This window comes from Equus quagga, chromosome 7 (genome assembly GCF_021613505.1).
Source record: "Equus quagga isolate Etosha38 chromosome 7, UCLA_HA_Equagga_1.0, whole genome shotgun sequence".
NCBI classification, from domain to species: Eukaryota; Metazoa; Chordata; class Mammalia; order Perissodactyla; family Equidae; genus Equus; species Equus quagga.
In genome coordinates this window covers 12,458,459-12,480,800 of record NC_060273.1, presented here as the reverse complement: position 1 = coordinate 12,480,800, position 22,342 = coordinate 12,458,459, and the positions used below count along the sequence as shown (strand labels likewise).

The window sequence follows — 22,342 nt, the reverse complement described above, 5'->3', positions numbered from 1 at the left end:
GTCCCCGTTTCGCTTTCTGTCCTGCTGCTGCGCATTCGCAAGTGCAGGATGGTCGAAGCGCTTCACTCCCCGTGCCCTGCAGAATCTTGCCTCTGTGCCTTCCCTCATGCTGTTCCCTTCTGTCCTTCATGGGCAAAACCAGAGGCCAGCTCCACCACGCGTCAGGAGGGAGCTCCCTGCCACGAACCTCCTAATGCTCTCCAGCTACTCGGACAGCGCTGCTCCTGTCCCACCTTGACCCAGGGCCACGGGGGGGCCTGGTTTTAATAGCCCCCCAGGCAGTCCCTGGCCAAGTGCTCAGCGTGTAGCAGACCCTCAGTCACCGTTTGAGCAAAGGGAAGAACTGACAAGTACTTGCCAGGCAGGGATAACTGTCCGACGTTCAGAAAGCATCTGTTCGGCGCCTGCTGAGAGCTAGGCCCCTGGCTAGTCTGGGGCTGGTGTGCGCATTCACACACACGCCCGCCCCCCCCCCCCCCACACCCACACTATGACCTGGTGTTTTCTACCAGACTTTGGAACTCATGTCGTACGTAAACCTCCAAACAGTCTAACGTAGCAAGAAGGGGTCCTCTGTGTCTTGGGGACATGGTGGGACCTGTTTTGAGGTCTATGGAACACGAGTGGTTGGTTCCAGAAAACAATTTTTGGCCACGTTGGGAGACAGCACGAGGCCAGGGGCCCCCGGGGTCTTAATTCTGGCCCCCTGTCCCTGGCAGGCTCGACGATGAAATCGCTCAGAAGAACAACGCCCTGAAGAAGATCCGGGAGCTGGAGGGGCACATCTCAGACCTCCAGGAGGACCTGGACTCAGAGCGGGCCGCGCGCAACAAGGCCGAGAAGCAGAAGCGGGACCTGGGGGAGGAGCTGGAGGCGCTGAAGACCGAGCTGGAGGACACGCTGGACAGCACAGCCACCCAGCAGGAGCTCAGGTGACAGGGGGCCCCGCTGCCGCCGGCTGCGCCCGCCGTCCCAGCGCACGGAGGGGTGGCTGCCGTGAAAGGGGCAGCCCAGCGCAAATCCTGGATCCCAGGGCTCCTCGGGCCCTCAGTGCCCTGTCCTGATTGCATTCTGCTCCAACAAACAGAAGCATGATTATTTTTAATCTTACTTTGCATCACAATAGAACGTACTCACTTGGCAAACAATTTGAAAACTATAGAAACGCAGAGACCAAAAACATCACCCTAGTCCCATCACAGTTAACATATTTGGGGATTTCCTTCCCGTCTTTTCATGTGTGTTTGTGTGTGTAGGTAAATCTCCAGGCTCCAGGGGTGTGTGTCTAAGTTTTCTGTTAAATTTTTAAGATAACATTTCTCAGATTTCTCTTCGATTTAAGATTCATCGCAGGCTAACAGACCACAACCACCAAGAAAATTTAAAAACCCACAAAAAAAAGCAGGTCCCCTGCCAGATAATGAATACTGACTTTAGTGAAGCTAGGTTGTTTATTCATTCAACAAACATCCAAATGTATTTTGAGTGGATCGTGCATCAGGCACTGTGCTAACATTGAGATTTATTTCCCACACTTTGGGTTTTGTGCTCCATCACTTAGCTGTGCCTAGAAGCCAGCACAATATTCTGCTCCTTTCTCATGTGACCAAGGATACAGAAAACCCCAGTGCCGTATGTAAAAGCATGGGCTCAGAGTCAGACTCTCTGGGTTCGAATTCTGGCTCTCTCACACGGGGGCTGTGACAACATGGGCGAGCTGCTTACCCCTCTTAGCCTTAGTTTCCTCATCTGTAAAATGGAAATATACCCGCCTCTAAGGGTCGCTCTGAGGACTTTGTGAGACAGTCCATGTAAAGGACGTAGGTCAGGGCCTGGCATGGAGTAAGTGGTCCATAAAGAAGAGCTGGTATTAATATTTGAGGAACATTCTGCAATTCCTTTTGCAGGTCTTTCAATGATATTATTTTGTGCATTTGGTTGCTGGCCCTAATCGATGCTGGGCAGTAGCATGCTCTTCATTTTACAGCTGAGGAAATGCCAGGTCCAGAGAGGTTAGGTGACTCCCCCGAGGTCACACAGCTAGGGTGGGATGGTGACGCAGGCGTCCGCTCTGGGGAGAGCTCTCGTTCCTTTGCACAGCACTGTCAGAGGTGAACCCGTCCCCACTCAACTGCCACCCGCTGTGTTCCTCCTGTCCAGGGCCAAGAGGGAGCAGGAGGTGACAGTGCTGAAGAAGGCCCTGGACGAGGAGACTCGGTCCCATGAGGCCCAGGTGCAGGAGATGCGTCAGAAGCACACGCAGGTGGTGGAGGAGCTCACGGAGCAGCTGGAGCAGTTCAAGCGGGTGAGTCGCAATGCTCTTTTGTGACAAGGCCTAAGAGAGCAATACGGCGACAGCCTCAAAAGCTACCTGTCAGGGCCTGTACTGAAGCGAATGACAAGGTCCTAAGAGTCTAGAGATGAACATGGCCGCCAGCATTGATTAAGCGCTCACTGCATACTATGTCAATCTTCACAACCAGCCTGTGCGATAGGTACTGGGAAGCCCATTGTACACTTGAAGAAACTGAGGCTGGGAGTGTCTAGAAGGGACGAGACTTCCCCAAGGTCACACAGCGAGTGACAGAGCCGTGAAGGGACCCCAGGGTGCCAGGCTGCAGACCCCCCTCCAACCTCCCCAGGGCAGGGTCCACAATATACTGCCCCCCACAGATCAGCAAAGGTTTAGCAAAACTTCTGGGAGGACGGCTTAAACTCGAGAACATTCTCCTCCTAATCTACCTGCAGATTGGAGCCAGACTGTGGTTATTTGATGTCAGTGGCAAACGGCTCTCTCTGGCGTGGTCTGGGAACGCCTGGACCTGATGGTTCTTTCTCCCGTGCTGGGCTGTTTGGGGCGTAGGGGATTTGGGGCAGTTAAATAGCACCACTCTGAATGCTTCGTACTGGGGCCTTTCTCTCCCTTTGGAGAATTGCCTCCTGATTCGTTCCCAGGGATGAATTTTTTAGCTTCCCTGAGAGTCTGAATTGTGTCACCCTCGTGGTGACAGCTTCCCCACACCCCCGCACCTTCTAGGTACCCCCCCAAGCTCGTTAAATGGGTATAGCGTTACCTAGAAGCTGTTGGGGTTTGCGCGTGTGTCTCTCCCCAGTCAAGGGGAATGTTCTCCTGTGAGGCGGCTCGTTGAGCATCTTTCCGGGAAGCTGGTCCACCAGTGGTTCTATCAGGATCTGAGAAGTTCCTGTCCATTTAAGTAATGTTAGCAGTCCCTTAGGTAGCACTGATTATGTGCCAGCCGCTGTTCCAACGTCTCACAAACGCCAGCTCATTTCATTTCACCCGTGACCTTTGTTAAAACACAGATCTGGAGGCCCCACGCTCTGAAAATCACAGTGCATGGCTGCGCTCCGCGCCGCTCCAAATGAATACAAAGCTGCATGTTCGAGTCCCCTTGTCCCCTGTCCCCTGGGGTCTGGACACTAACCTTCAACATCTTGTCAATGCTTTACATATTCTGGACACGTAAGAGTTTGCTCATTGTAACTGCCACATACATTCCTCCTTTCGATTGTCTTCCCTTTGTCATGTTCACAAGTTTTTAAAATTTCGATATAATTTGAACCCGCTGGGCTGTTCCCACTTTCTGAAATAACTAGCGCTCCAGACAGTAGGAAGGTGTTATGGGACCCTTTTATTTTGTGGTTGGAAGAGGGCGACCCCAAAAAGGGTGAGTGACCATCCTCAAGCTGGGTGGTCCTCAGAGGGGAGGGGGGCTGGAAGCCAGGCCCCGATCCGTAGCCAGCCTGTTTGGCACCGTTTCTGCCCTGTGGGGGCAGGTGGGGGCCGGGAGGGCCTGCCCGCCGGCTCAGGTGCACTGAAAGAGGACTGTGTGTATTTCACCTCTAGCGACTTTGGTTTCCACTTGAGACCCTGGTTCCATCAGCTTGTTGGGGAAAAGCTTTCACATCGTTTCTCGGCTCTCCTGACCCATGCGAAGTTTTGCCACAGTTCTGGGACATGGTTTTAGCTGGGCTACGGTTTTAGGGGAGCCCAGATCCCCCGAGATCCCCCAGGGTCCTTGCTGATCAATTGCACTGTTACCCCCAGGAGGCACTCTGCCCCTGTCTGAGGTCCCAGCAGATCTTAGTCATACCTGGGGGCAGGGGAATGGCTTCTGAGGCCACCTGGACGCTGCACAGCGCCTGCCCAGGGGCTGTGGGAAAGCTGAGTGTTGTTTCCTCTGCTCTGGGACCCACACACTTCTCTCTTGCTTCCTTCCTCCTGCCCACAGCCCCGGGAGAAGCCCCCTCCTGTCTCCTGGTTTTGCCCAAAACACTCTTTTTCTTAGGCAAACTCACGTGCCCAAAGGAGCTGGTTAGATAAAATGACTTTCTCTTAACTATCACAGAAATAGCAGTGTAGGTTTGATGATAAATGTGATACACAATAGGGAGTGGTGGGGACTGGGGCTAAGTGGCATATGGCTGCCCCATCTATAGGGCCACCTGCTACTTCCATCCAGCCAATTGTTGCCTTGGAGGAAGGCAAGACCCCTCTTTCCAGATCTTTAGTTTTTTTTTTGAAAGTCGGAATTATTGAGACAGAGGCAGTAAAATTCACCAATTTCAAGTGTATGGCTCAGTGAATCTTGACAAATGTATGCATTTGCATAACCACCTCCACAGTCATGATATAGAACGTTATTAGACTTTTTTAGAAGAGAAGCTTGGAATCCAGAGTTTTCTGTGACATTTCTTTATTAAAATGTTGGCAGCGAATTTTTCAGAAAGAACTGGCTGGGTCAAACAGGACATGAGGGCAGGTTGGAGGCGGCCCATGGGATGCTGGCTGGCATCCTCTGAGCTTTGGGAAAACAGAATCCCAACAGTCTTCTCGGTGGTTCTGTGTCCCCCTCCGGAGGCGAGGGGCACAGCTCCCTGGACCCACCCGAGGCCGGGGAAGGGGAGGGGAAAGACTCGCGGCCGCCGAGGTCCCCATCTTAGAACGCTCCCGGGCCACGGCTGTGACGCCCTCCCCTCCCCTCCGCCCTCTGCTTCTTCGGCCAGGCCAAGGCGAATCTTGACAAGAACAAGCAGACGCTGGAGAAGGAGAACGCAGACCTGACCAGCGAGCTGCGGGTCCTGGGCCAGGCGAAGCAGGAGGTGGAGCACAAGAAGAAGAAGCTGGAGGTGCAGCTGCAGGAGCTGCAATCCAAGTGCACCGACGGCGAGCGCGCCCGCGCCGAGCTCAACGACAAGGTCCACAAGCTGCAGGTGAGGCGGCGCGGCCGCATCCCTGGGCGCCAAGGCCCCGAGGGACGAGTGCCTCCCAGCCGACTGGGGTGTCTCTTGCTGCAAAGCGAGTCAGCTTCCTCTGATTCCATTCCTCGAGGAGAGGAGACGGTCGCCCCCCTCACTTGAATCTTCCCAAACCTTCAGCCGCTCGTTCAACATGTATTTATTGAGCACCTTGTGTATGCCAGGCACTCTGTTTAATCCTGAGCTATAACGGCAAGGAAGAGGACACTGTCCCCCACCCCAGAAGAACTCCAGCCTAGTGGATGGAAAGACATTAATAGTCACACAAACGACTGTAAAATGATGCCAGAACAGGGAGACACATATGCAATCGGTGTGAATAACAAGGGGGCCTGACCTGCAGGAGGAGGAGTAAGGAAAGGCTTCCCTAAGAAGGATGTACAGTCTGAGAGATAAGTGGGAGTCTGCCAGGCAGAGGGGACAGCAGGTGCAAAGGCCCTGTGGTGAGTGGGAAAACAGAAGAGATGACATAAGGCCGCTAGAGCTAGAGGGCTGAGGGGGAAAGGGAGACGTCATATAAAATGAGATGAGAGACACAGGTAGGTTGTGGTCAGAAGACACGGCCTTCGAAGCCCTATTATATGTATGTTGGTCTTTACTCTGAGTGGTGGGAAGCCACTGGTGGGTTTCAAGCTGAAGAATGTGATGGCCTGTTTATCTTTGGGCTTACTTAGCTTTGGCTAGACATCTGGCCTTCCCATTCAGGGGATACAGCCAACGTTTGATAAATATTGAATGTGCTGATAACCTGGGATGAGGTGGGGGGGAGAAGTATGAATTTGTCCACATCCAGCTGAGTGCAGGGCTGTTGCCATGCTAAGACAGCCATGTCCTGGAGGAGTGGCGTCAAGATCATTTACATCCTCACTGGAAACGGGAAGAGCACGGATGGTGGGCTGCTATCTCCCGAAGGACCTGCCCAGAGACACCAGGGCCTGCAGCCAAGGCAGAGAGAGCGGTGGAGGGCTTTTTACCTGTAGCGTCTACATCTTTGGTTTAGGCCATGAGGGTCAGGGAAAGGGCAGAGGGTAGGGGTGAGGAAGAGGGGTGGTGGGGACAGGGCGCCTGGAAGTGGGGGTACCATCCGCATCCTCTTCTCCAACCGTAGTAGAGACAGCATCTCTCGGTGTCTGGACTCTCAGACCTGCTCCATCTCTGCCAACCTCGGCAAGGACCCAGGATCCATTTAGTGCGATCAGGGCCCAGTCAGTGCCATTTGGGGTTCTAATAGGTTCTTAGAACCAGGGATCCCAACTTGTAGGCAATGCACTTTCCTTGGGGGCCACAGAGTTCCCATGATCAGGCCTCATAGCTCACGGGTCATTCTCAATCAGTGGATACCCCAAGGCCCGTCACGTGAGCAGGAGGGGCTCTTCTTACTTAATGAGGATCCTAGTCTAGAGCTTCCCACTAACTACAGTCTCTCGCACCCTCAGAATGAAGTGGAGAGTGTCACAGGGATGCTCAACGAGGCGGAGGGGAAGGCCATCAAGCTGGCCAAGGACGTGGCGTCTCTCAGCTCCCAGCTCCAGGACACCCAGGTGAGCATCCTGCCATGTCATCCGGAGGGCCCTGGGATACGACCTTCCTGGGGGGTGGGCCCCTGGGACTTCTGAGTGTCCTTCTTGTAGGAGCTGCTTCAAGAAGAAACCAGGCAGAAGCTCAATGTGTCCACCAAGCTGCGCCAGCTGGAGGATGAGAGGAACAGCCTGCAGGACCAGCTGGACGAGGAGATGGAGGCCAAGCAGAACCTGGAGCGCCACATCTCGACTCTGAACATCCAGGTGCAGCTGCCTGTCCCTGCTTTTCTGGGCCCGGAGCTCTCAGTGTAGACCGGGGCGCTGAGGTGCGGTCGCGGGAGAGTGTGGGCACCATCTTGCTTGGCTCGCTGGCTCCCCCTGCTGTTGAATTTCTTCAATGAGGAGAAGGGGGGGGTCTTCACTTCTCAGGGTTGTGGGGGCAGGGATGGACGGGAATCACTCAGCACCCCCCTCTCACTGCCATTTCAGCTCTCCGATTCGAAGAAGAAGCTGCAGGACTTTGCCAGCACCGTGGAATCTCTGGAAGAGGGCAAGAAGAAGTTCCAGAAGGAGATCGAAGGCCTCACCCAGCAGTACGAAGAGAAGGCAGCTGCTTACGACAAACTGGAAAAGACCAAGAACAGGCTTCAGCAGGAGCTGGACGACCTGGTGGTTGATTTGGACAACCAGCGGCAACTGGTGTCCAATCTGGAGAAGAAGCAGAGGAAGTTTGATCAGGTAGGGGCCGGAGGGTCCTCCAGTCTGGCTGGGGAGTTGGGTCTGTGAAGCATCCGGGGGGGCTGCCTGCCGGAGGTGTGTCGGCATCCTGTCGTCTGCTGGGCCGGAGGGGATGGAAGGCTCGCTTGCTTTGGGGTGACACGAAACACAAGGGCTCCTGGGTCACAGTGAGGAGCATGGCAAGGCCTCGATGACTGGCTTTTCCAGGTGCCTCCACCACGGGCCCCGGCAGACCCAGTGAGGCCTTAGTTTCCAGCCCCGATAAGGAATGAGATGGGTTGATTGATTTTATTCACTCAACCAGTATTTGAGAGCCTCCTGAGTATTCCAAATAATTCAATGTTTCTACCCTTTAAATACCACTCTTCCCTAACTTCTCATTACGAAGAATTTCAAGCACACGGCAGAGTTGAAAGCATCGTACGGTGAACACCTGAATACCTGCCACCTGGATTCGATTGTGAACATTTTAGCATACTCGCTTTATCACATATTTATTTATAAGGATGAATCAGATCTGTGGTTCATACCCTATCTTTGGGATGCATTTCAAAGCAGATTACAGACATTTGTACATTTCCCCCTCGATACTTCAGCGTTGCGTATCAACGAGAGTTTTTTTTAATAAATTAGCTTCTTTTGAGGTGAAATTTACATACGATGAAATGCACAAATCTCAGGGGTGCATTCCCCGAGTTCCGATAAATGCATATATACTTCTGTGACCCAAGCCCCTAAATACCACCTTAGAATGTGTTACTCAGATTTAGTAAATAGGACTTCGTTTGCAATTGACTCAGGGTTGTTCTAGAAATCAATTTGGGGATTTTCCGGGGAGGCCGGGCGGCTCAGTGCCCCTCCCCAGCTGGACTCAGTCCTGGGCTTCCATATGGCTGACTCTTCCCTTTCCTACAGCCAGCCCTTCCTGTGCTCTCGGCTGTCTTCATGGCTTCTAACCTGCTGGTCCATTATCTGATCGAGAGCCTGAGGTCACTTTTACGATTTTCCGGTCGCCCAGAGGGTCGGGTTTTGTGTTAACTGCTGTTTGGAGGCCCCTGTGACTTCCCTCTCCTTGCTGAACTCTGGAAGTCTGGTTTTTGGATGTTAAAACGTACAACATAGGGCTTCTCTCTCTGAAAATGAGATTAATGTCAGCAAGTTCTTGGAGTCGCTTCTCCAGGCAGAGCGATGAGCGTGTGCAGATCCATCATCCACACACTCACCCGTTCCCGACTCTGGCTCACAGGGCACTTTGGAGAGCTAGCTACCTGTGGCCTTGAAACAACAGAAGAATACTTGGCCTCTGGCAGGATCACGTCACTCTGACCTCAGCGGCAGTATTTTCTAGCCACAATGGGCAGCGTTAGTGGTTTCAGAGCACAAATGCTGGCTCTGCCTGAGGTTGACCTAAAAGTTGGAAAGCAAGATTATTATAAATGATTTCCATAGATACCTAAGTTACTCACACCTGAATCTGGGCCAATTCAACAGGACACAAGGCTTCTTCCCCATATTTGCGATGAAATGCAGCGGAACCTGGGGTACGCCTGGAGGTCACCTCTGGGTCTTCTGTTCTGTTGTAGCTGCTGGCCGAGGAGAAAAGCATCTCTTCCAAGTATGCGGATGAGAGGGACAGAGCTGAGGCAGAAGCCAGGGAGAAGGAAACCAAGGCCTTGTCCCTGGCGCGGGCCCTCGAGGAGGCCTTGGAAGCCAAAGAGGAACTCGAGAGGACCAACAAAATGCTCAAAGCCGAGATGGAGGATCTGGTCAGCTCCAAGGATGACGTGGGCAAGAACGTAAGTCGCTCTTGATCGTCTTGGCTTGTTGGCATTTCATCAACCCATCCTCTCTACTATTTATCAGTTCATGAGGGGCTGGCTCTGTGCCTCTTTCATGTTATGAGATTATCAGGAATTGAAGGCAGTCCCTGGGCTGGCGCAAGGATGGGGCCTGGGTGGGAACAGCAGTTGGGGCTGGGGCCTCAGTCAAGGGTCCCAAGAGGACGGCTCTGCTCTTAGCTCCCGGTCCTGTAGCCTGTGGGTGGCAGCAGCCCTCTCTGACCTTAATGAGCTGCCCGTCGTTGGGGGCCACCTGACCATATTGATGAAGTCAACCCTCACGTCAAAGGTCCACGAGCTGGAGAAGTCCAAGCGGGCCCTGGAAACCCAGATGGAGGAGATGAAGACCCAGCTGGAGGAGCTGGAGGACGAGCTGCAGGCGACGGAAGATGCGAAGCTGCGGCTGGAGGTCAACATGCAGGCCCTCAAGGGCCAGTTCGAGCGCGATCTCCAGGCCCGGGATGAGCAGAATGAAGAGAAGAGGAGGCAGCTCCAGAGGCAGGTAATCCGTGTCGGGGGACAGGAGGGAGGGGAAGGGAGGGTGGCCTGTTGCCTTCCCTCCACCGCTGCTTCCTGGCCTCGTGGAAACTGTTCTCACCTACACCTGGGGATGGAAGGCCCACTTGGCAGGTGTTGTACACACCTGGGAGGTCAGTGGATGCTGGCCGAGGTGGGGAAAGGACCTCGGAGGGGCAGCCCAGCCCAGCAGCACGCATCTCTCTTCCTCGCTCAGCTTCACGAGTACGAGACGGAACTGGAAGATGAGCGAAAGCAGCGGGCCCTGGCCGCCGCGGCCAAGAAGAAGCTGGAAGTGGACCTGAAAGATCTGGAGCTCCAGGCAGACTCGGCCATCAAGGGGAGGGAGGAAGCCATCAAGCAGCTTCGCAAACTGCAGGTGGGTGACGCCCTGAGTGCAGGGCACGGGCGGAGGGAGGGGACAGCTCCCCTTTAGCTTTTGGGGGCTGTTTGCTGCTCTGGGTAGGGTGCCGTCACCAGGCATTTGGCCAAAACCCTTAGATGACATCACCATTTCTAAGGCCAGCTCACCCCATCCAGCATGATGTCCCCAAACAGCCACCTGGCCACTGGAAGCTGAGGGGGCAACAGTGGAAAATCCTAGGGTTGGCGTGGAAAGATAATTTGGGTGGCAGAAATTGGGTGAATAAGGACATCTGAGCTCGTCCTTCCTCTTGACTCCTACAGGCTCAGATGAAGGACTTCCAGAGAGAGCTGGAAGATGCCCGTGCCTCTAGAGACGAGATCTTTGCCACAGCCAAGGAGAACGAGAAGAAAGCCAAGAGCTTAGAAGCAGACCTCATGCAGCTACAGGAGGTAAAGCTGCTGCTTTACCCTCAGATGGGGATGTCGTGGGAGCCACCCCGGGCCCCCAGGTGTGCGCATCCACACCTTTCTTTCCCTCGCCCGCCATTCCACATGGGTGGACCCCCCCAGGAAGGGCAAGGAAAGACACGGTTCTCCTCTGACGTGTCGGCAGGGCCTCCCCTGAGCTCAGAGGAGGCACAGCCATTTCCAGGGGTGGCCACAAAGCCTGCTGGGGCCTGGTGACAGGAGCAGGTGGATTCTGAGCCCTTCCCTGCAGACAACAGGTTTCCTTCCTCCCCACTCTCCACCGTCCAGGACCTGGCCGCGGCTGAGAGGGCGCGCAAACAGGCGGACCTGGAGAAGGAGGAACTGGCCGAGGAGCTGGCCAGCAGCGTGTCGGGAAGGTATGGAGCCACCTGGGGAGCAAGCGGGGTCCTGGACTCAGATGAGGCAGGGGAGGCAGCTCACAGGGCAGCCTCATTTTAAGGCTGACAATGATAGAATGTTCAACTGAGCTTGTGACAAGGGTTTTCACACCCTATTAGGAGGGGTGGCCAGTTTCCTTCATTCTGAATGAACAGCATGGTGGGGACAGGGAGTGTCTGGGGATGTCAGCAAGCTCATCCCAGGCCTGGTTTTGCTGACACCAATGGGGTATGAGTCCTGGCTCCCCACCTCCCAGCTGTGTGACTCTGGACAAGTCTCTAAGCCTCTCTGAGCCTCTGTTTCCTCAGTTATAAATGAGGGCGACCCTGAGGCATTGCTCCTTCAAGGAGAGGGAGTTTTCTAAGCCAGGGGAGGCTGGAGGCCCTGGACGAGGCTGTGTTCCTTGCCCTCAGGAATGCGCTTCAGGACGAGAAGCGGCGCCTGGAGGCGAGGATTGCACAGCTAGAGGAGGAGCTGGAGGAGGAGCAAGGCAACATGGAGGCCATGAGCGACCGCGTCCGGAAGGCCACACAGCAGGTGGGGGCCAGAGTGGGGCCAGGCTGCCGGGGCTGGGCCGTGCACCAGAGCAGCCCCTGCTCCAACCCACGGGGGAGCAGGCTCTGGTTCAGAAGCCCCACGCTGGTCCAGTGACATGCATCCCGGGCTGCTGTGGGCCAGGCCCGAGGGCAGGGGGCAGAGGAGAGCAGGGAGATGCAAGAGTGGGAGCCCAGCAGGGTCCCTCCTGTGTGTGCACTCCCTCTTCTGCTCATGCCAGCACCCTGCCTGCTGCCTCTCCTTTGGTGGCTGGTGCGTGTCTGGCTCCCTCCAGCAGATGAGTGGCCATCCCTGGAGTAAGGGCTTTGTGGTCTCCTTGTTGCTCTTTCAAGCCCCGGCCTTACAGTAGTGAGCCCTCGGTGACATTACTGAGTGCTAGCTCCATGAGGGGCACTGAGGACCCAGCGTTTGACCTAGAGCCACAGACCAGGAGCCGAGAGGACAGGGAGGCTGGGTGGCACTGGAACGCTGCCTGGAGAATGAGCTGGGCCTTCAAGGATGACCAGGGAGGAGCTGGTGGCTGGATGAGAGGGAGCATGGCTCCTGGTCGCTCCAGCTCCAGGGACCTGTGCAGAGGCCCAAGAAGGCTGGAGACGCTGGGAGAGTGCCCCACCCCGGGCCTCCATGCCCTCCGCCCCACCACCTTCACCCTCCTCCCCAGGCCGAACAGCTCAACAACGAGCTGGCCACGGAGCGCAGCACAGCCCAGAAGAACGAGAGCGCGCGGCAGCAGCTCGAGCGCCAGAACAAGGAGCTGCGGAGCAAGCTGCAGGAGATGGAGGGGGCGGTCAAGTCCAAGTTCAAGTCCACCATCGCAGCGCTGGAGGCCAAGATCGCCCAGCTGGAGGAGCAGGTGGAACAGGAGGCCAGGTACGCTGGGACGAGGGTGCCAACGACAGCCTGCTTGCCAGTGAGTGGCGGGGGATGCGGGGGGCCAGGGAGCCTCTCCGGGCATCAGTTCTGGCTGTGAAATACGCTCAGTGGTGGTACCCGCGCTGCAGGTGTGTTGCGAGAAGTGAGTGAGAACACAGGGAAGCCCCCCCGAAATGTCAGCTGTAGTACGGGGCCTGACTCCTCGGTGACAGGAGCCAGCCTTCCCGGGAGCACACGTGGCTTCTCCTAACCTACATTTGCACAAATCCCAAATCAATAACCCATCGGCACCGAAATATGGGCAGGCTTCTCATTTTAACGAGGGGTCGACAGAGCTGTAAGTTCACGGCACATATGTGAGCATCAGATTGCAAGGATTCTGACCCATTCGTTGTTTTATTTCTCTGGTCGTGGCTTTATTGATAACGCACATACCATACAATTCACCCATTGCAAGTGTGCAGTTCAAGCATACATTCACAGAGGGGTACCCCCTCAACGCAGTCAATGGTTCCACATTTCCATCACCTCAATAGAACCCCGTACCCTTGGCCCACACCCTCTATTTCCCCATGTCCCCAGCCCTAAGCAACCGCTGACCTACTTTCTGTCTCTTGCCGGTTCTGGACATCTCATATAAATGGAAGCAGGCAACACGTGGCTTTTTGTGCCTGCTTCCTTCACTGAGCATGATGTTTTCGAGGCTCACCCCTGTTGGAACAGGTCTCAGTCCCTCGTTCCTTTTCATGGCTGCATACTATTCCACCACCTGCCTGGCTCCTGGGATGAGCCCTGATTGGGGGCTCAGGAAGTGCCCACAGTGGGTGCGATGCTGGTCTGGTTTACACGCCGACCACAAAACAAGCCCTCTCCACTCCCCCATGTGCACAGAGAGAAACAGGCGGCTGCCAAGTCGCTGAAGCAGAAGGACAAGAAGCTGAAGGAGGTGCTGCTGCAGGTGGAGGATGAGCGCAAGATGGCGGAGCAGTACAAGGAGCAGGTAACCACCGGTGCCCCAGGCCTCGCCCAACCCGCAGCCCCACCCGGGGCCCCCTGACCCTCGGGCCTCTCCCTGACAGGCAGAGAAAGGGAACGCGAGGGTCAAGCAACTCAAGAGGCAGCTGGAGGAGGCGGAGGAAGAGTCCCAGCGCATCAACGCCAACCGCAGGAAGCTGCAGCGGGAGCTGGATGAAGCCACGGAGAGCAACGAGGCCATGGGCCGTGAGGTGACTGCGCTCAAGAGCAAGCTCAGGTGAGGCGGCCCGGGCCCGGGGGGCGGTCCCCTCTCATGGGCTGGGGTGCTCACGTCAGCCTGCAATGCTCCCAGGGAGTCAATGCGTCATCGCAAAAGGCTCGCTGTCCCCAAAGCCCTCCCTCTGTGCAAGGTTTCTTCCTGCTCATCATCATTTACGCGGCACCACTGTGCACCAGGCACGTGAGACCAGGGCCCACCTCCAAGGAGCGTTCCTTCTGTTTTCTTAACAACTGTCTCCCTTCCCATCCTCCTGGTGAGGACAAGGAGGAAGAGGCAATAGCCCCCTCTCCTGAGACCTTTCCTTGACTGCATCATCAACAACTGCAAAATCCCCTCTGTCCTTGACCTCTTTCCCGGAGTTTCTCTCCACCTTCTTTCTCTAACTCAGGGTTTCTCGGTGCTGTTGCCGTTTGGAGCTGGATGGTTCTTTATCACAGGGGCTGTTCTGGACACTGTGGGATGGTGGGGGGCATCCCTGGCCTCTCCCCACTACGTGCACTGGCACTCCCCCATTCTGGGACAACCAAAACCGTCTCCAGACGTGGGCAGGTGACCCCTGGGGGTGCAGTCACCCCAGATGGAGAACCTCCACCCTAGCTGGACCAGGACTGTTTCCTCTCCCATGTCCCCGTCCCTCTGGGCCTGAAGGTAGCCAGGTGACCCCCTGCTCCTCGGGATTCCTTCCCACACCGCGCCCCACTGGGTTCCCTGCAGGTTTGAGCTCTGAGCTTCCCATCACATTCACCCTCAACCCTCCAGGAGGGTGATCCAGCCTGTCATGTCCTTGACCTCCTCTCCTCCGTGGTCCTGCCACTTCAGGGGCATTAGCAGGAACTCTGAGCCCTAACTGGGCCGTCATCCGCCCACCACCACCTGACTCTAGCTCCCTTCCTGTGTCTCCTCTGGGGTCTTCAACTCAGCGGGGTGCTCATCCTCCCGCAGCCCCACCGACTCCTTACCGCGCGTCAAGCCCGTGCCCCGTTGCAGTCAGCCTTCCACACGTCCTTGACACCCTGGGCCCCCCTTGCTGTGTTGTACTCACTTGGTTAAAACACAACCCAAATTAAGCGCACTGGGCTCCTTCTGCTGCTCAAAGTGGTGTGAGCAAAGCAGACAGCCTTGGGGCCGCTTCTGGCTGGAATTCTCCATCCTGATGCCGAGCGGAGCTCACTCGGTGCTGCCTGGACCCCAGACTCCCCCCTTCCTCTCTCTCTCCCACTCTGAGATATCTGCTTTCTCCTCTCTCCTCAAACTTAGCACCCCCGCCCATCCTCACTCTCAGCTGATGACCTTACTTCCTGTTTAATGAAAAATGGAAACTTTCATGACACGTAAACAAGCTCCCACTTCCGCATTGACCCACCTCCCTACATCTGTGCTCATTCCTTCTACTCTTGCCCCCATTTCTGTGCTGAACTGTCCAGCACCAACTAAGGCCCACCCCTTGGTGAGACCTCTCCTGTTTACTCCAGAAATTCTTGCCTTTCTCCTTTGCAATGTTTTTCCTCTCACCGAGTCATTCCATCAGCGGAAAGACCTCTTAGCCCCACTTCCCAGCTACCCTTTACCGCAAACGCTAATCCAGCATCAGTCCTCGGGCCTCACCTGACTCAGCAGCAGCACATGCTTCAGGCCGTCACTCCTCCTGGATGGACTTTCTTCACGGGGCTTCCACATGCCAGCCTCACCTGCCTTCCTCCCTAGCTGTCTGGCTTCTTTCTTCATCTCCTCTGCTGGTACCTCATCGTAAAGCCTACTTGCCATTGGCCTGCCCCAGGGTGCCATCCTGGTTCTCTCCTCATCTCCATCTCTGCTCACTCCCACCCCAGGGCGCCTTCTTGGTTTTCTCCTCATCTCCATCTCTGCTCACTCCCACCCCAGGGCGCCATCCTGGTTCTCTTCTCATCTCCATCTCTGCTCACTCCTGCCCCAGGGTGTCATCTTGGTTCTCTGTCTCCATCTCTGCTCACTCCCACCCCAGGGCGCCTTCTTGGTTTTCTCCTCATCTCCATCTCTGCTCACTCCCACCCCAGGGCGCCATCTTGGTTCTCTTTTCATCTCCACCTCTGCTCACTCTCTAGGTGATCTCAACCAGCCTGTGGCTTTAGAATTCCACCCACAGCTAGTGGCTTCCTAGTTTCTATCTCCAGCCCAGACTTCATCTGGGAACCCCAGACCTGCTTGGCATTCCCACTGGATGCCTAACAGGCAGCTCATACCTAATGTGCCCCAACCTGAGCCCTGGTTGAACCCCATCGCCCCCAAACCACAATCTTCTCCAACTCACCAACTGGAATGATAAAGTTGCTGTTAACCCAGGCCACAAACCTTGTGGCTATTCTTTTTCTCTCTCCCTTTTCCTACATCCAATCTTTTGGAAAATCTGGTCAACTTACCCTTCAAAATACTGTACATCCAGAATCCAAGCACTTCTTGCCACGCTGGTCCAAGCTACCCTCGCCTCCCATCTCGATAACCTACACAGCCTCCTCCTGGGCCTCCCTGCTTCCATGCTGGCCCCTTACAGTCTGTTCTCAACACAGCAGCTAGAGGGATCCTGTTTAAATGAAGTCAGATTGTGCACGTCCCTCCGTTGCCTGGAGCCGTCCAATGGCTTCTACCGCACTCAGAGCCAAAGCAATGCCTTTACACTGGTCGGTTCCACTAGGCCCTCCAGGATCTCTGTCCACCGCCTCCTAAATTACCCCTCAACATCTTCACACCCTGCCTCAGGGCCTTTGTACGAGCTGTTCCCTCTGCCTGGTACGCTCTTCCCCTAGCTCTCTGCTGGCTCCCTCCTTCCCTTCTTTCAGGCATTTACTCACCCACATTACCTTGTCTAAAATTTCCAACCTCACTCTCTACAGCTCTCCTCTCTCTTCCCCACCAGTCACCACGTAACCTGTTATTTATTTTACTTATCTCATTCATCGTCTGTCTTCACTCTCGGCCTGCAAGCCCAGGAGCACAGAGGTTTTTTCTGTTTCTTCATCCCCAGTGTCTGGGATAGTGCTGGACACTGAGTACATCTTTAGCCATCGAGTCAGAGATGCTGTTTCTCCAGCTTCAGTCCTTCTCAAACCACCTTAGCCATCTGGCCTTGGCCTCTTACTAGCTGTACTATGGCTGGCTTGATATTTTCTTTGGAATTAACTGTTCTAATCATACATGTCTATTTGCAAATAAAACTCAGCACCCCTGTATTGTTAAGCCAGGATCAATTGCATCAGCAGGTCACAGGGAAATTAAATACAGTGAAAGCAAAACCACAGGGAGTTCTGCCTGTGGTGGCCACAAATTGATGACCAGGACCTGAAGGCCTGCTTCTCAAGTTAAAAAGGGGGTGACAAAAGACATTAGGACCAAACAGACTTTCTCTGCCATGTTTAAAGAGGGGTGAAAGGGAATACCATTTTTCCTGTGCAATTCAGCTCTCCAGCGGCGTGCCCAGGAAGCAGCTGAAATCACCTGGCACGTCGGCTCCAGACTTTGAGAACCACTGCAGGAGACAAGGGGACGCTCAGACCCCACTCAGAAGGGGGACGAGAGCGGCTGGTTCAGGGTCCAGGGATGCAGGGAGGAGCCCCCAGCCCCTGCAAGGTGAAGGGCTTGTGGGTCCCCACTGACGGATTGGAAACCAGACCTAACCTCCCAGCTCCAGCAGGTGCTTGGCAGTAACCCCCAGGGTTGGCTGTCAGCGGAGGAGAGCTGTTCTCCCCACGAAGACCCCCAGAATACACTCTGCTGATGACGGGACACTGAGCGCTGGGGCAGCCCGTCAGCCACTTCAGCCCTCTCACTGTCCAGCTCCCTTTTCTCGGGACTGATGATCTTTTAGCACACGCAGAATATCCCGCGTGGGCTCTGCCCTGGACAGCTGACCGTTCTCTTAGGCCACACAGGCCTGTGTCACACAAACCATTTTTCCAGTCCCAATGTGAACAGACACATAACACAGGCTGATGACAGGTCATACTTTTTTCCACCTTCTCTGAGCCTTCTAGATGTGCAAAACCCTCAAATCGAGCACAAGAGCTCTGAGCGAGGCTGGCAAGCCTAGCCAGCAACTCGGGGAATAAGGACTTACAAAGCAAGTGTCATCCAGGTTGTAGCCAGATAAATCTTGACCCAAACCCTCAGGAAAGCCTGACCGATAATACCGACCATTTGCCATGCCACCGTCATCTCCAACACGAGCCACCGAAGGTGACCACCGCTACCTTCTTGCTAAAAGACAAGGAAGACCCAGTAATAATCATAAAAGTGAGACGCTGCTGCGGGTGCCTTGCCCGGCTCTTTTCAGGGTCTGTTCCCACATGGATCTTTGAACTAGCTTACCCAAACGCCATCACGTCCCTGAACAGGTATGCAGAATGGGGAGAAAGCCAGCTGCGTTCTTAAAAGCAGCTCGGAAGGACAGATATCTGCTTTTTAATAGAAAGAAGGGCTTGTCCTTTGGCGTGCCAGCATCCCCAAGAGGTCTTGTCTTCAGGGCCTTTGCTGTAAGGTTGAATTAAAAGTGCCTTTAATGACTGAATTGAAGCAAATGTCTTTATGATTGAAAACGCGCTGAAGTGGGCTGCCAACGGTAACCACCAGGGACTCTCTCTCTCTCTGTTTCAGAGGCCCCCTCCCCCAGGAAACTCCGCAATGACTCACCAGGTATCATGCCTCAGCTTCGTGCCTCATGTGTGTCGCACTCGGTTTCCATTTCCTTTCTGCCCATCGTGCCCTCCCGTGCCCTCCTTTTTTTTTTTTGACCTTTGCAAATTTCCGTGAGATTCCTGCAAAATCGGAAGGCTTGGTATCTTGGTCCAAAACTGTCTTTCATCAAAACCTCGATCAACACAAGAAGACCTCATCTCTTGACCCATTTTCCTTCCCTACTTCCGCTTTGGCATATGACATGGCACCCAATGTGTCCTTGTCCCCCGAGTACTGGCGAGCGTTTAGAGGCTGTGTGTGTGTCGCTTGGGTTGTTCCTACCTGCGTAAGAGGGCCTCTCTGACACTGTCAGGACACGTGGCTGTGCTGGCCTCTCATGTCTCGTTACAATACCCCACTGAGCGGGTATGACAGCTCCACAATCTGGGTACAGTCCTGGAGAATGGCTTCCATCTGGCTGGTCTGGGTCACAAATCAGAATTAACAGAGCACAGGTCCGCGGTAACCGCGTTCCAGCTACTTGTCCCCCCACCATTGGGCTTTCACGAACTTGTCTGCGAAGGAAATGAGCTCTCACCACCACGTCTTACAGGGGGCAGGGCTGCTGGAAGCTTCAGCAGGGCCCACCTGCTCACTGCACGTTCAGCGCACGAGGGCAGACAGTGGCCACCGCGGAGCCCAGCGCGGGCCTGGCAGAGCCTCTCCCAGAGGCATCACGGGCACATGTTCACGGTCTGGGGAATGGACGCCCAAGACGTGAGGAAGCCCCTGGGGCCCTTTGCAAGCCAGTTAAGGGGGCTCAACTTCTCTGGGGCTTTAAAAACTTTTTCCTACGTCAAGTTAGACAATTGGGGCCTGGTTTGCCTTTCATCTTTCTTGAGAGGCCAAGCCAGCCCTGGCGTGTCCATCTTCTCTTTCGGAGAATCTCCGCTTTGCTCTCGCTACCCAAATACTTAAAGCTGGATGAGGTCTTCAGTGTCAGTGTCATGGGGGGCAGAGAAGCCTCTAGGACACACAGCTTTCCGGCGGGTCTCCTGCCAGCTATTGGGATCCGAGAACAAGCTGGATAGGGTTGCTGGAGTGTGGGACCCATGAGTTAATGGGAAACCGAGTCCTATACTCTAGCACTGATTCCTGGTGTGTCAGTAGTGCCTTCGATACATTCTCCACGAACAGAATCCAAATTCTCCGGGATCAGACCCTTTAAGATAATCTTTAGAAGGGTCCCTTCCTTCCAGTAACAGATACAGCCAGTGTCAGCCTTTGCTTAGGATTTGAAACCAGCTCCCTCAAGAAAGGCACTTGAACAGGTTTGCAAGACTGGTGCCCGAGCGGGGGGCTTACGGTGACCCAGGGCACGGGTCACCTCTTAGACCAGGGGATCACATTCATCCGTTAACCTCTTCTAGCAAGCAAATGCAGACTCCTCCCAGAGGCAGAGAGAGCGCAGCCCGCAGCCGGGAAGCACAGGTGAGCGCTGGTCGCCAGCCCCCGGCTCTAACACCTAACACCGGGCTGAGAACCTGGAGGTCGACAAGGGGAAGGAGCGAGATGTGTGGGCTGTTGCTGCCGCCCCTCTCTCCGCCCTGGACTCTCAGACCCTTCTCTCTGAGCCCGGGTTCTTGGAAAACACGGTGCTAAAGAAGGAAGGGATTTCCAAAGGGCACTTCTAGAGAGAGTTAGGGCAAGTTAGATCTAAGGGAGCCGAAGCCTAGAAGCTGCCTGCTGACGCGAGGGACGCTGACCTGAGTCTTTAGTTGGGAGTGGCTGTAACTTTAAGTATTTATTCCTGATCGCTGCACCTCGGCAAGGATCACCCGCTGGACCCGGTGGGCTTTCCGAGCCGGGGTTTCTCCCACCCTCGGACCCCAAAAGGCTCCTGTTGGGAGTTCCCCTTCCCAGCGATCAGGAATCCCTGGGCCTTGCTTGTGCCTCCAGTCTCACCTGTCTTGAGTTGTCCCTTTGACTAAAGAACCGGTAACTCGGGTGGGCTCACCCGTGTGGCTTCTCTGTCTGGTCTCTGTGTGGCAAAGTGGGTCGCTGTGTCACGAAAAGTCTGCTTTCTTCTTAGACATCCTGAAATGAGTTAGGACGTGTCCTCTGATCAGGACAAACAGGGCTGGATGGCCGGAGCCCAACACCATTATTTGTTGTGACCCCTGAAAACACGGCGAACGTTTTTTCCAAACGGCGGGGGGCAGGGTTAAGTGCAGGTGCATCCGACGTTTCCTCCTCCTGCCTGGCCCGCCCTCCTCGGAAGAGGCTCCCTGCAGGTGACAGGGCAGGCCCTGGTGGTAACTCAGGGCACCCGCAGGACGGAGAAGAGGAGATGGGTGCGGTTAGGGACAGAGAGAAAGGGTGTTTTAGCCAGAGCTAAAATACACCTTGCATTAACATTATTTTCCTAACAAATATTCATTGAACACCTTTACGTGCCATGCAGTGACTGCAGTGGTCAGCAAAACCCAGACGAGATGCCCGCCCTGCGGGAACTCAGTGCGAGAATTCTGCTGCACAAAAGCAGGGGGCGCTGTGTTGCCTTTAAGCAGAGAGCACCCACGCGGTGTCCACGCAGTGACCTCCTTCCCTCTCAAGGCTGCCCTTGATGCTCATGTTCACCTTTTTCCACTTGAAAAGCTAAAACCCAAACCCTTCCCCTTCCACCCTTCTGAAGGGCAGGAGGCGCAGAATGAACACATGTCCTCCTCCAGACCTGCCCCACGGGGTATGAATAAACCCCTGAGAGGTGTCAGCCCTCACTTCTCTTTTTTTCTTCTTTTCTAAGTAAAAGACCACAGCAGATCAGAATCCTGGGGGTCATCAAGTGAGCAGGCCAGATATTTTTGACAGCAGAGGGTCCTGCTCTGAAAAAATCAACTTTGCCCCCATCCCCAGACCCTGAGAGTGGTCAGGATTTGTTGACTCCGCCCTGAATATTTGCGCCTCGTTTGTTTTGAGTTTGTGTGTGTTTTTTTGCCCCTTCTAACGATCTCTTCCAGCCTCGAGGGAGATTTCTGTACTAAAGAAACATGTGTTTTCTTACGACCCACAGGCGAGGAAACGAGACCTCTTTCGTTCCCTCCCGAAGGACTGGAGGACGCCGAGTTATTGAAAACGCGGATGGTTCAGAGGAGGAAGTGGATGCGCGCGACGCAGACTTCAACGGAACCAAAGCCAGTGAATAAGCAACTTGCTCAGAACAGAAACAAAACCCAGTGGACTCTGCTTAGCACGGTCTAAATCCATTTTCAAATTCCAAACATCACAGACACCCCTCACGATGAACATAGAAACCACCATCAATTAAAGTTTTGAATGATGACCCAAATGGGAAAAACCCGACAGGAGACACAGGCACACCCGCTCCCTCCATCATTGAATTGTGCAGAGGTTTTGAGTTTTTAGAAAAATATATCCACAGTAACTAATCACTGGCAACTTAGTTTACATGAAATGGGGAGAAAGCCACCAAAATGGGTGCCACTGCCCCCCCCCCCCAAGCCATTCCCTAACCTGCGTACCCTTCCAACATCTGGAGCAGGCCCTCGCGTGAGAATTCTCTTCCCCTCCTGGTTACACACATCAGATGCACACAGTTCACTGAGACCAAGAGCCTTCCGTAGTCACGTGGATTAGAAAGGGGGACACTGCTCCGACAGGAAGAGCAGGAATGCGACACTGTTTTAAATGCACCCCGATTGTACTTAAGGACACCCTCACTAATAAAAAGACATAAATCACTAGACCGTGGTCGGCTCTTTTGTTTTTTGCTACAGGGTGCAAGAACGGGAAGCTTTCTTTTCCATTCCTCCCAACGACCCTATGAAGGCAGGGTTATTATTTCATCAATGGGGAATCTGAGGCCTAGA

The 22,342-nt window shown here is 54.6% G+C and overlaps 1 protein-coding gene across 4 annotated transcripts in view; it reads left to right on the top strand.

Annotated features, from left to right (window-relative positions):
* The window catches only part of MYH11 (myosin heavy chain 11), a 117,379-nt gene extending 95,163 nt beyond the window's left edge, over positions 1 to 22,216 (top strand). For 2 of the 4 annotated variants that reach the window (XM_046666375.1, XM_046666374.1), the window contains 17 exons: positions 720 to 932; positions 2,161 to 2,305; positions 5,029 to 5,235; positions 6,717 to 6,821; positions 6,912 to 7,064; positions 7,290 to 7,538; positions 9,122 to 9,334; positions 9,666 to 9,878; positions 10,110 to 10,271; positions 10,580 to 10,708; positions 11,015 to 11,103; positions 11,539 to 11,662; positions 12,342 to 12,550; positions 13,445 to 13,553; positions 13,633 to 13,805; positions 18,432 to 18,470; positions 21,526 to 21,583. In XM_046666375.1, coding sequence (XP_046522331.1) covers positions 720 to 932; positions 2,161 to 2,305; positions 5,029 to 5,235; positions 6,717 to 6,821; positions 6,912 to 7,064; positions 7,290 to 7,538; positions 9,122 to 9,334; positions 9,666 to 9,878; positions 10,110 to 10,271; positions 10,580 to 10,708; positions 11,015 to 11,103; positions 11,539 to 11,662; positions 12,342 to 12,550; positions 13,445 to 13,553; positions 13,633 to 13,805; positions 18,432 to 18,462 — 2,524 coding nt within the window. In that variant the 3' untranslated portion in view covers positions 18,463 to 18,470; positions 21,526 to 21,583. Of the gene's footprint in view, positions 1 to 719; positions 933 to 2,160; positions 2,306 to 5,028; positions 5,236 to 6,716; positions 6,822 to 6,911; positions 7,065 to 7,289; positions 7,539 to 9,121; positions 9,335 to 9,665; positions 9,879 to 10,109; positions 10,272 to 10,579; positions 10,709 to 11,014; positions 11,104 to 11,538; positions 11,663 to 12,341; positions 12,551 to 13,444; positions 13,554 to 13,632; positions 13,806 to 18,431; positions 18,471 to 21,525 lie in introns of all 4 variants that reach the window. The other 2 variants (XM_046666373.1, XM_046666372.1) reach the window with 1 other exon arrangement.
* The last annotated feature ends 126 nt before the right edge of the window (positions 22,217 to 22,342 follow it).